The following is a 13,854-nucleotide window of genomic DNA, read 5'->3' on the forward strand; positions in this document are numbered from 1 at the left end:
TATATTTCATATGATAAAAAACAAGCAACCAGAAAACTTAATAGGTCATTTAAAAAGCTCTAAGAATTCTAAATTAACTGTCCTGTTTTACATTTGAGGAAAATAAGCCACAGAAAAATTATGTGATTTCCTCATAGTTAGGAACAGTATGGAATAGCCCCACTCATATAATGCTGCCACCTCTGGAGCACTTTGATGAAACAATTCATTCTTCAAATACAGTGGGTAAATGCTGCTGAGCTTGGCTGTTTGCCTAAGTTCTAAACAGAATTTGTATAGAGGGCATATTCTCTTGTAAGGGAAAAATCTCACACACATTCAAATATGAATTCTTTGGTTTTAAAATGACCATTTAAAAAATTTAGTATCAATTCCTTACCAAAAATATGCAACCAAAATTTTTGTATGAAACATATCGACAGTTAAAAAAAAAAAGGTTCAAAACTGAATTCTCTATATTGATTGGGCATAAATTTTAACACTTTACCATCTTTCACAACCATGCTTAAAATAAGTATTTCCAGAAAGATAGTAGAGAACATACCCAATCTTCAGATTGAACTTAAAGAGCTTGTATGGTCCCATAAATCTGGAATTGATTGAACCAGTATATTAAGAAGACAAACCAGAAAGATGCAGTCAAATGCATCACTGAAAATGTTTTTTAAAGATTAAGAACCAGGTGTGTTGTGCACTATGACAGCACATCTGTGATTGCTTACCACTATAACTTACCCCAGTTTTATCACACAAGCGTAAAGTATGAAATGATCCAACAGCAAATAATTCTCCATCTGGAGCCCAGGCAACTGAGGTAATAGGATGCTCATGAGGTTGTGAACTGTACAGAGGGCGGCCGTAGCTATCCCATACCTGCAAAAAGCAAATTCAAAAAAATCTTTTATAAGTCACCACGTTATTACAAACAAGTTTGTAGCTTCTAGTAAAGTATCAAGTAAAGATTTAGAAGTCATCACTTTATAATATTAGCAATTACATGTCTTTACTATCCAACAAGGCAAGGTGGGGGTAGGGAAGCTGTATTCCTGGAAACCTAAATATCTCCCCAAAAAATGTTATGGTATCATTATGATAATTTCAGATTTTACTAACTCTTTAATTAATCATAAAAACTACCCATTTTAATCCTTTTAAATTTAATAATAAAGTTTTGAGATGTTCAGTTTTTTGCTTAAATTTTTTTGTCCAGTAAGTGCTCTATCAACTTTCCCTGAAAGTATTTATTTCAGTAAATTCCCTCTAACTATAGTTAACTTAAATCTTATTCTCCCTCACAAATTATTTTGGCCTGAAGCTGATTAATGATTAATGATTAATAAACCAGTTAAGATTGACTTTTTAAAACTTAAATTGATTTAAAGAGTCACTAAAACTAGGAGTTGTTTTCATGTTGCTACTCATTAAATCAAATTCTATAGGTCAGGGACTTCCCTGGTGGTGCAGTGGATAAGACTCCACGCTCTCAATGCAGGGGGCCCGGGTTTGATCCCTGGTCAGGGAACTAGATCCCACATGCATGCCACAACTAAAAGTTCGCAAGCCACAACTAAGGAGCCTGCCTGCCACAACTAAGACCCCGTGTGACCAAATAAATAAATATTTTTTTGAAAATGGTTAAAATGGTAAATTAAAAAAAAATTCTATAGGTCAATGAAATAGGCCAAATTAGAAAGGCAACACTTCAAAATGCCACTGAAAATTATAAAATAACAATTTGCTAAATTATTAGAGTTAAAAGATAGGGCTAAAGAGAAGGACTAAAAGAATACTCTTATATGCTAAATACTTTTCACGGAAATTCGATTCTTTCAACCAGGTGATAAATTCAAACATTATTCAAACTTTACATACCTTATATTTACAGTCTTCGCCAGCAGATAAAATTAAATCATTGACTGAGTTCCAGTCTACTTTTAAAATAATGCCATCATGAGCTTTCCACTATGAGAAAAAAATATTTATTATAACTTCAAGAGCACTGAAAAGTTTTTTAAATAAGAAAAGGTATTTTGCCTCTTTCTAATTATTCTCTTGTCCTCTTCTTGGAGAAGACTCCTATCTTCCTTTCATAACCATTATGCTTGTTTCATTTCCAATTTAAACTAATGAAAAGCACCTTGCACTATGACATCCACTATATAACTCACATCCTTATCAATTTCCTCAATTGCCTGGACTCCAGATGGAAAATCACTTGCTGTCGAACTATTCCAAGCTTGAAATCTGTGTGATAATAATGGAATGAATATGTTATGTACTCCAACACTTACTTGAATCCAACTTTTGCTCCCTTTGCACAGTTGATCCCGTCACTGATACTGCCTTCATTCTTGTTTACTAATTCTTTTATTTTTTAAAAAAGCTTCTACTACATGAACATCCTCTTTAGGACTCTCTTCATTCTCTCCTGTACATTCCCCTAAGCTTCATTCTCTTTACCTTCATGTCCCTGGAGTAGTCACTAACTACTCTGAGAAAATTCTGCTGCATTTACCATCTAACAAAAGGTTTCCCACAGATATATACTCTACACATATATAGAATGCATACATATTTGTGTATATATCTAAGTCACCCAAAAACTGGCGATCTAGAAGTTAAGCGTGGATGTCTTCTTGATCTTAAATATAATTTATGTGCTCATTTAGCTATTAACCACACACATAATTAAAAGCCATTAATCTTTCACTAGGTTTAAGCAGAATAATATAACTGAAAAAGAATTAATTTTTCTTGAAGACTATAAGGTACATTTTAATGTCTGAACCAACTAACTTTGTTTCAAAGAGTGACTGATTTTAAGGGTTTTCTCTCTACAGAGTCTTCCTGGGAAAATCTATTATTCTTAATGTATACAGAAAAAAACATCAAATTAGGGTCAAATAAGCCCTAAGAATAAGCAATAATTCATAGCTTGTTTTATTCAAGATACATAAAAATATACTCTGTCAAAAACGAATGTTTTGATAAAGCAATAATTTTCACAATTTACTGCTAAATTAATCCAATGTCCTAAAATAAACTGCAAAGACAAAAATAACAAAATATAGATATATAGAGATAAACACATGCAGAGATTCTCAAGAGTTTCATTTTAAAACTACAAAAATAATATTTTCCATATTCAAAAGTTAGGAACAAAATATGGTTTAAATGTTCCTTATACTATAATTTAGGATATCAATTATACATTACATACATTCACATATTACATATAATGCATAGATAGTTTTCAATTATTTCTTAATGTATTAGGCATTTTGTAAAATTCCTTTGAATCGTGAGTTCCTCACAGAAGGCAGGAACTATGCTCTGTTTCACTTTGAATACCTTACACCCCAGCACAGCACCTAGGATATAATAAGTATGCACTACATTCCCACTGAATGACTAAATAAACAGAAGTCTCCTCATTATGAAACCAAGTTCTGGGTCTCTAGAAGAGTCCCTAAAGCTCTTAAGGGAAATGAGATATATACTTTTGAACTGTATTCTACAAGCAAGAATTAAATAAGCATTCTTTTTTGTGAATAATCCAAATTTGAGTATGTGTTTATGCCCAAGGAGAATTGCGGCAGCTTTAGTTTTCCAAAAGGAATAGAAGATTTGCACGAAGTTACTGATTATACTTTAACCCCTTCTCCACTCTAGCTGAATTTTGGCAATGGATACTTTTCCTTCCCTCCACTACCTCCTGGGCCAAAGGTTTTACCGAGCCACAAAACGATAATTTATCAATGGTGATTTAAGCATCTTACTGAGTTTCACTTACATGTGCCTAATTACAGGTATCTTAACAAATCACATAACTATAAACTAAAAGATTCATCTGGCCTGCTTTTGCTGTATTATTTCAAAGCACATTTTCAGAATATAAGTGGCATTAGAAGGACTTTGACTAAAGGCAGTCAGAGCCAGTCCTCTTTCCTAGCTTATTCCTTTTGCCCAAATTCTTCTCTTTCTGTTGTTCCACAGTTCTTAGCAGAGTGTTCTGCATGTAGTAAAAATGTAAATGCATGATGACTGTGTGGAATATGTATAGCATAAGCTACATAGAAGTGATTAATAGGAATCTCAAAGCCATTTCTATAACCTTCCTCTCCAAATTCTACATCTACTCACTGTTAAACCTAATGCTTCTTCTTAAAACACTTTTTATACCTGCTGTAGCCAGTCAATCTCCAGCACCAAATCCCTTACCCAGGACGTGGTCATTCTATACCTTTTAACTGGCTTCCATGGCTCTAATTTATTAAGGGCTGACTAAAAGGTAGAGATGATATAATAACACCGCAATATCAACAACAACTACTCTTCATTGTGTGCACTCAATATTTTGATTATATGCACTGTCCCATGCACTTTGCAATTTAACTCACTTAATCCTCACAACATTCCTATCAAGTAGGTATTAGCATCACATCTAACAGATGAGAACTTGAGGCTCTAAGATATTTTATAACTTGCCTAAAGTCACATATAAAAGTAAGTGAACATTTGAACCCAGGTGACTAACTCCAAAGCCTGTAATCTTATTACCCACACTACACTGTGTCATTATCAAAATATGAAGAAAATGATTCTGCCTCTTTGTACTGAAATCAAACATCAAAATCCTGGATATAGGCTTAAAGGTTTTTCATTAATTTGTACTCCCCTGACCTGTCTTAACTGCCACTATTGTTTTGCTTCCCTATAATTGGTAAAATTATATATACCCAATTGTTCTAAACACTACATTGACTCCCCCTCCACTCTAAAAATACTAAAAGAATTCTAGGGTCTTAGAGAAAGCTCAAGGGTACTGAACAGACAACGAGGAGGAGGAGGAGGAGGAAGACGCTAGAGGTGATGATAAAAAATACAGTCTAAACAACCTCTTAAAGTTTTATGATTTAGTCCTGTTTTGTCTCAAATCTATACATGTTAGGTTGACTCTGTTAAATTTAAAGATGGCTATTATGCCAAACCATGTGATAATTTAGTAACTCAGAACACATTTATGACTTACTGGTATAATGTGAGTTGGAAAAAGGGGGAAATGAACCTCATTGGAAACATAACCAGATATTCCCTGTTCTGTAACAAAGGCTGATAAAACCACACACTTAAGAGCCTCAACTGCAACAAGACCACCCAGAAAAAAGGGACTCCTAAGAAAGTGACCTCTCACTTAGCAGTCTGGCAGATCCCAATAACAATTTACAAATGCCTGAGAAGTACCTGTAAAACTTTAGCATTTGGTTGAAGAGGTTTAATGATCAGCTGTTTGCCTGCTGTGTAAAGAACCTTTTCCGAATCAGGGCCCCATGCTACTGAATACACTGGTGTTCCTGTAAAAAGGAAAAGAAAAAAAACCTGATGAACTTTCATTATTATGCTTTATAAAAGGGAGATTGTTAGGAAAATCCAAACAACAATTTGGGGTGTCATTTCCTCCTATTCAATGGCCCATCCAAACTGCAGTATATAGCCTGATACTGAAACATAGACCAGGTTAAGATTGACTGTTGAAAATCTACTGTGAGCAACTGATAAACTATATTTTTTACTAATTTTGAGCTTGCTGAGAAAACACGGAGCTTTTAGGACTTCGAGAGTGTGCTATGGAAATACGTAAAATAAATATACTTCATTACGTTAAGATATAAAGAGGTATCAGAAAAGTCATGATTTATCATTTCCCATCATCAACAACTCCTGTGTAGTGGTTTGATATGATTTCAAATCCACTCGTTCACGACAAAATGAAGTTGTTTTGATCTAAGAATGAAGTTGTTTTTATAAGGAAAGCTGTTTTGCTATAAGAGTGAAGGTGTTGCATCAGGAGATCATCATGGACATCTGAGGCTGCTGATGAAGCACTCTGTAGCTCAGCTGCTGAGGGGCACCACTGGCGGCCAATCAGTAAGAACAAATGAATAAGCAACTATGGCGAGGGGACATTTAGACTATAAATATCCAGAATCGTGAGGACTATCTGAGAATGTCTGGCCTCAGCAAGGCGACTCTGTTCATCAAAATAGGTCTCTGAAGATCCTGGGGCATTAGCTTCCTGCCAGGGTAAGACCCTTTACCAGCAACGGTGAAAACACTGCAGCGGCCCCACCAAGATCATTCAACACTGATCGGTCAACACTTGAGTCTTCGTTCCCTAGCAGTGTGCTCCAGCAGCAACATTCGACTTTTGCTTCTGTGCCTTCATCTTGTGGTTGACTAAGCCAACTCTCCCGGGAACCAACTGGTAAAAAGGTACACCTCAACTAAATTTGGACTTCTTTATTATCATTGGTTTGGAGAATATTTCTTTGTTGGCTTCTTAAGAGACATTATCCTGGGGACTTCCCTGGTGGTCCAGTGGGTAAGACTCCGTGCTCCCAATGTAGGGGGCCCGAGTTTGATCCCTGGTTGGGTAACTAGATCCCGCATTCACGCTGCAACTAAGAAGTCCGCATGCCGCAACTAAAAAAAGATCCTGCATGCTGCAACTAAGATCCAACGCAGCCAAAAATAAATAAATAAGTAAATTTATTTTTAAAAAAAGAGCTGTCATTTCACTGTACATGAATTATACTTCAATAAAAATGGGGAAAATTAAAAACAAACAAAATAAATCTTTAAAAAAATAAATTAAAAATTTTTTAAATAAATAAATAAATAATGAATATCATATCAATTGAGAGCATTAAATTATCTGTGCTCCACTGTCTGACCCAGTTACCTATTCATTAGAACCTGTTCATTAGGGAAGTGAATCAAGTTTATACAATTAATCTATGAAATATTAACCTATTTATATTTATAAAACAAAGCTTTTAAAAATTGTCTAGGATTCCTAAGTCAGACTATTGTAGCAGTTGACTTTATGTGAATGATTGACTGAATCTTTCAGTAATTTACATTCTCAGTAAAATGAAATCTGAATCTGAGGATTTATAAGCAATCAGTAAGATTTGTTTATTTAAATGGAAAACCCAACTGATGCTAATCAACAGGGAGTAATCAGTAATCAACAAGGAGTAAATTTCAGAAAGATAAATGCTGTGTTTAAGTGGCACCCTACTCCTTTAGTGCCATTTTTTTCCCAACCAGAACGTAATTCAACTGTGAGCAAGTCTCAGTGGTTTACAGGACTTAGAAAGTCTGATTTAGACCTAGTTCAAAAAACTCCTGAAGCATTCCTTTCATGGTGTAGGTTAGATATTATATTGGGTCTAAACATCCTGTTCAGTCGGTGACATCTAGGATTGTCCTGTATCAGAGGAACCTACAGATGACCAATGAGATGGCTGACCTCAGAGGGTACTTCTTCTAAACTTAGTAAGTATATTCTCTTGAAACATTCTCTGGGAGTAGCCAGGAGCTGACCTGGGCTTCAAAGTAAATCTCCAAATGAACAGAGTTCAAGTCTAATAAACTCCCCAGAAAATGTAAATCAAAATTTCAGGTATTCCAAACGTGATTCTTGGTGAGGACAGTAAGGGAACAAGAGAGGAAAGCTTATTTGATACAGTGGTAGAATTATAGGTGCCTTCTTTATTTCCATTATTATAGTTGTAAGTATTGTGCAAAAAAAGTAAATTTATGTATTTTAATTATAGACTATCAAATCTTCATGAATACACTCAGTAAAATAACACTTTCCTGAGTGTATACAGAACTATGACAAACATCTACCCCCAAGGAAATAATTCAGTAAACACAGCTCCCATTGAGTTATACAGGATGTGACTCTAGTCCTTTAGTTGTGGTAAAAGGCATGGTTTGGGGTATAGGATGAGGAGTTAGGGACTCTTATGTCCTCTTTCACATTGAATTTGTGGCCCCATTAAGTCAACTGTGTCACCATTTCCTTGTTTATAAACCTTATAAATCTTCAGAATACTTATCTCTCCTGTTAGGACATGGAGATTATTCATTTCCTGCTTATAAAACAATTTTTTAAACAATAATGCTGTGAAAGAAACAGGTATAGTAATTTATAGAATAAAACGAAATAGGCTTATAGAGGAAAATTTAAGTAATTCCCTTGTTACAGCATGTGGTTTTTAACCACATTCTTTCAATCAAAAAACAAATATAGAGTTACTTATGATAAATAAGCAATCCTAAATAAGATCAATAGCTAAGGAAGTTCCAGCTTCCTAACCACCAATATTCAAAATGAATATAACGGACTTCCCTGGTGGCACAGTGGTTAAGAATCCGCCTGCCAGTGCAGGGGACACGGGTTCGAACCCTGGTCCAGGAAGATCCCACATGCCGCGAGGCAAATAAGCCTATGCACCACAACTACTGAGCCTGCGCTCGAGAGCCCATGAGTCACAACTACTGAACCCGCGTGCCACAACTACTGAGGCCTGCGCACCTAGAGCCCATGCTCCACAACAAGAGAAGCCACCGCAATGAGAAGCCCGTGCACCGCAACAAAGAGTAGCCCCCGCTCACTACAACTAGAGAAAGCCCACGTGCAGCAATGAAGACCCGATGCAGCCAAAAATAATAAATAAATAAATGAATGAATGAATAAATAAATGAATACAACATCAAGAACTAAGAGGGCTTCCCTGGTGGTGCAGTGGTTGAGAATCTGCCTGCCAATGCAGGGGACACAGGTTCGAGCCCTGGTCTGGGAGGATCCCACATGCCGCGGGGCAACTAAGCCCGTGAGCCACAACTACTGAGCCTGCGCGTCTGGAGCCTGTGCTCCGCAACAAGAGAGGCCGCGATAGTGAGAGGCCCGCGCACCGCGATGAAGAGTGGCCCCCGCTTGCCGCAGCTAGAGAAAGCCCTCGCACAGAAACGAAGACCCAATACAGCCATAAATAAATAAATAAATAATTTTTTTTAAAAAGAAGTTTAAAAAGAAAAAAAAAGAAGAGAACTCTTCCTTATATTCATTCTTTATATTTATAATAAAATGTTAAGTGTGAAACTCCTGTATATATGTTTTTAACGCTATACAACTTCTGATTTGGGTGGTTCTGGAGAAGGCCATATTGAAAGTGGATGAATTAGCTTCGCAGAGAAAATGATTTATATTATAAAAAATCCATCTCACTAGCATTTGAAACAAATCTTTAATATTTAAAATGTTTTTTAAAAACATATTTATTGGGCTTCCCTGGTGGCGCAGTGGTTGGGAGTCTGCCTGCCAATGCAGGGGACACGGGTTCAAGCCCTGGTCTGGGAAGATCCCACATGCCACAGAGCGACTAGGCCCGTGAGCCACAATTGCTGAGCCTGTGCATCTGGAGCCTGTGCTCCGCAACAAGAGAGGCCACGACAGTGAGAGGCCTGCGCACCGTGATGAAGAGTGGCCCCCGCTTGCCGCAACTAGAGAAAGCCCTCGCACAGAAACGAAGACGCAACACAGCCATAAATAAAAGTAAAATAAATAAATAAATAAAATTTAAAAAAAAAAAAACGTATTTATTAAAGCACTGAATTACTCCCAATGCTACACTTCACTTTGCAAAGTCAGTATGGAAATAATAATATAGCCTTCAGGTTAAAAAACTTTACAACAAAAAGTTTAGCAAATTATATAATAAGATGTTATTAATTTCTTTATTAACAAAAATGGACAAAAAACAAAAGTAGTTTTATAATCATTAATTTCTTGTTTTTTATATTGGGAATTTTTATTTATGCTCCATTTCAGTTAAGACACTCAAAAAGATCTTGTTTTTCTGACTTTGTACACTAAGATCATGTGACCTTTTTGACATTTTTTAAGAAACCACACGCACCTGGGGTTGTGTTAAATGTCAGACCCTTATCTCTCTGTAAAACAAATTATCTAAATTCTTTCAACTTGTTGAAGGCATTTTAAACCACAGAAAAGGAGACAAAAATGTATTTCAATTGTTTTAAGGAAGTACATGGTCAAATATACCATGTTTTTCACATTCATACTAAAAGGTATCCCCTAAAAAATGTTGTTTTTGCATGCTTTTAAGAATGCTTTTGAAACAAACTCTCACTATTACAATGAAGCATTAGCTACCTTTGCCTTGAGTGCAGTATAGGTCTACACCTTGTGAGTATAAGTAAAGAACTTAGAGCAGAGTTTGGCGCTCTATAAGCATGACCTGTTAGCTACTACCACTACTACTTTGTAATGCAATAAGCAACCATTTGTTATTGTGATGTGCATGGGAGTAGACACTCAAGTTTTTTGGTTGCCAAATCATTAAGAATTCAAAAACAAAGAATTATTTCCCTTTCATTCTATTTGTAGGGACATGTATTAACAAATAAGTGATATCGAGTGGGATTTATTCCTCAAAAAAACAACTTTTTGGTTGTGTATGTCACTGGGTCAATACAGAGAAAAAAGCTGAAATGAAGGCATTTGTTTCTTTAGTTTCTAGCCTCAGTCACCTCTCCCTTGGGGATCTCAACTTCCTCCATAGCTTCACCTTTCACCTTTCTGTAACTGACACTCAATAATATTTCAGCCTTTACCTCTGAGCTCTAACACATTTCCACTTGCCCCAAAGACATGCCAGAACTTCAAACTCTACATATTTATATATCATCCCTCCACACATATCCCCTCACTTCTTCTTCCTCTGAATTCTTCACCTCTTACAGGATTATCCATTCCTCTTAGCCACTGAGAACTATTCACTTTTTTCAACTACTCTCATCACTGACTCTGTTCAAGCCTTACTGCACAATAGCATAGAATATTTCAGTAACCTCCATACCAGCGACCCCAATTTAACCTCTAGCTCTTCTAATTTATCTTACATATTACTGCTAAGGTAATCTTCCTAAAAAGGCAGACTTTATCTCTTACTCTCCTACTCATTTTTTTAAAAGATTTTATATGCGTATAGAATAAACTCCAACCCCCTTCATTTAGCATCTGCGAATATCAGTGTCTTGGTCCCTCTGGCAGTACCATCCCTCACAGAGCCTACACCCTGGCCCAAGGGGGTTGCTCACCTGACTTCCACGCCTCACACCATTCTGCCTCTGTGCCTCTGATCATCTAATTTCTTCCATAGCTCCACTTCATTGCCAACAAGCCCATTTCTTTATCCTTCCTAATTTCTTTATCCTTCGAAGCCTAATTAAAAGATGCTGCAGTATTTGCCAGGAAGCTTTTCTGATACTTTCTCTCCCCTCAAAGCATTCATTTCTGCTTTCCTATCCTCCCACAATGCCTTAAAGAAACGAGCACATTCTGCCTTGTGTTACAGTTATTTATATTTCCTTTACCAAATTCGTTATAAACAGGTTCCATGTTTTGTCATCTCCTTCTTCTATTTGAATATAGTATAAGGGAAATGTCCTTAAAGGTTTGCAGTATTACTCTCTTCCAATTTTAACCTATAATTAAAATATACAATGTAACGCAAGATAGGGCTTCATTATAATTATCCTCAGCTTACACATTATTTTTCTCTAATAAGGAAAAATAATTCCTGATAGGCACCAGTAAGAATCGTTTTTAAACAAAGTCAAATTCCACCCCCTGCCCCACCTCCCAAAAAAAAGCAAGATTAATGCTTTTTCTGTATTAGAAGAGAAGGTGATGACCATGACTTTTCTATCTTTATATCTGCCTCCAAGCATCAAGAAATGAATTTGGGAATTTTTCTACTCATCAAGGAATAAGTACAATTAACATAAACATGTAGTAAAAATCACAGGATGCTTTCAACATTGTTTACATAATTCTGAGTCTTACAGTAATTCAGGCTTACGTTATTTCATTTTTGTGCCAAAATTTACAGCTTTTCTCCTCAAAGAAGCCAGGAGTTCCCCACCTCTACCTCCCTTGGTCTTTTTACTTGAACCTTTAGCATTTAGCTCTCAGTAGGTCAGATTTATAATCACCCTTGAAACTTGTAGCCTATAATAAATCAAACCTTATAAATAACTAGGGATTTTTCCTTCAGGGTTAATGTCATTATACCTTAACTTCTCTAATGATTTTTCCCAGAGATAAAACAGGCGAAGTCTATCTATGCCTTATTAGGAAAGTGTGGGTGGCAACAATGATCAAAAATTCAAAAATTAGGGACTTCCCTAGCGGCACAGTGGTTAAGAATCCGCCTGCCAATGCAGGGGACACGGGTTCGAGCCCTGGTCTGGGAAGATCCCACATGCCGTGGAGCAACTAAGGCTGTGCACCACAACTATTGAGCCTGCGCTCTAGAGCCCACGAGCCACAACTACTGGGTCCATGTGCCACAACTACTGAAGCCCGTGCGCCTACAGCCCGTGCTCTACAACAAGAGAAGCCACCGCAATGAGAAGCCTGCGCACCACAACAAAGAGTAGCCTCCACACCCCGCAACTAGAGAAAGCCCGTGTGTAGCAACAAAGACCCAACACAACCAAACATTAATTAATTTTAAAAAATTCAAAAATTAAAAGCATAGTTCTATAGTGAATTTATAATTCTTAATCTAGAAAAAGATATCAGATTATTCAGTTGAAATACCAATAAGTTAACTAAAATAAAATCTACCTAATTTAGTTTTGTTCATTAATCTCATAATTAACGTAAACCTTGAGTGAGAAGAATAAGATTCAAATAGGATAAAAATTATCAGCAGTTTCACAGCCATTTGATGTTAAGGAAATTACAGCTATTTGGAATGTTGATGTAAAATACCATTACATGATCCAATGAATACATAATAAAATTACCTATCTTATAAGACATAATATGTAATTTAGCTTTTAAGAAAATCCTATTTATCCATCTATTTGAGAGGAAGAAAAAATAAAAAAGAGCACCACCCATCCCTCTCCAAAATAAATACTATACACAAAAACTAACTCAAAATCGATCATAGACCAAAAAAAGATCATACATTTAGCGTAAGCACTAAAACTATAAAACTCTTAGAAGAAAATATAGATGCAAGTCTCCATGACTTTGGATTAGGCAATAGTTTCTTAGATATAACACCAAAAGTAGAAACAATCGAAGAAAAAAATAGATAAACTGAATTTCATCAAAACTTTTGTGCTTCAAAAGCTATCATCAAGAAAATGAAAAGGAAACCCACAGAATTGGGAAGTTGCATATCTAACTTGCAAATCATATATCCAATAAGTCTATTAACCAGAATATATATAAAGAACTCTTACAACTCAACAATAAAAAGACAACCCAATTAAAAAATGTGCAAAGGATTTTAACAGATATTTCTCCAAAGAAGACCTACAAATGGCCAAAAAGCACATGAAAAGAGGCTCAATATCATTAGTAATCAGGGAAATGCAAATCAAAACTACAGTGAGATACCACTTTACAGTCACTAGGATGATTGTAATAAAAAAGACAGTAACAAGTGTTGAAGATTTGAAGAAATTGGAACCTTCATGTATTTCTACTGGGAATGTAAAATGGTATATTCACTTTGGAAAACAACTTGAAGAAGATTTTAATTCACTGATATGAAACCACCTCCAAGACAGTTCACAATTCAAGTGAAAAAAAGCAAGGAGCATATTATAGTAGATACAATATGCAACCACTTGTTTATAAAAGGAAAAAAAAAAAGAACATATAAAACCAAATTTCCTACACAAGAAAATGGTAACACCAGTTGCCTCTGGGAATGTTTGCTGGGTGGCTGGAAGACAGGGGTAATATGAGAGACATGGGTAGTATTTAATAGATAACTTTATACCCTTCTTTATGCTTTAAATTCTGAACCATGTGAATGTAGTATCTATTAAAAATTAATACTTAAAAAGATGTAAGTGCTCCCTGCAAGGCACATACTAACAATCAAAATTTTATGATCGCTATTATTGAAAATATGAGTTGCAAACTCAAATCCCTTCAGAGATTTATGT

The 13,854-nt window shown here is 35.8% G+C and overlaps 1 protein-coding gene across 4 annotated transcripts in view; it reads right to left on the minus strand.

Moving 5' to 3' along the window:
• The window catches only part of IFT80 (intraflagellar transport 80), a 114,571-nt gene that overhangs the window by 72,342 nt on the left and 28,375 nt on the right, over positions 1 to 13,854 (minus strand). For 3 of the 4 annotated variants that reach the window (XM_036851736.1, XM_036851738.1, XM_036851739.1), the window contains 3 exons: positions 5,245 to 5,354; positions 1,873 to 1,962; positions 736 to 873 (listed from right to left, as the gene is read on the minus strand). In XM_036851736.1, the coding sequence (XP_036707631.1) occupies positions 736 to 873; positions 1,873 to 1,962; positions 5,245 to 5,354 (338 nt within the window). The remainder of the gene's footprint in view (positions 1 to 735; positions 874 to 1,872; positions 1,963 to 5,244; positions 5,355 to 13,854) is intronic. The other variant, XM_036851737.1, reaches the window with a different exon arrangement.

This window comes from Balaenoptera musculus, chromosome 4 (genome assembly GCF_009873245.2).
Source record: "Balaenoptera musculus isolate JJ_BM4_2016_0621 chromosome 4, mBalMus1.pri.v3, whole genome shotgun sequence".
Lineage (NCBI taxonomy): Eukaryota > Metazoa > Chordata > Mammalia > Artiodactyla > Balaenopteridae > Balaenoptera > Balaenoptera musculus.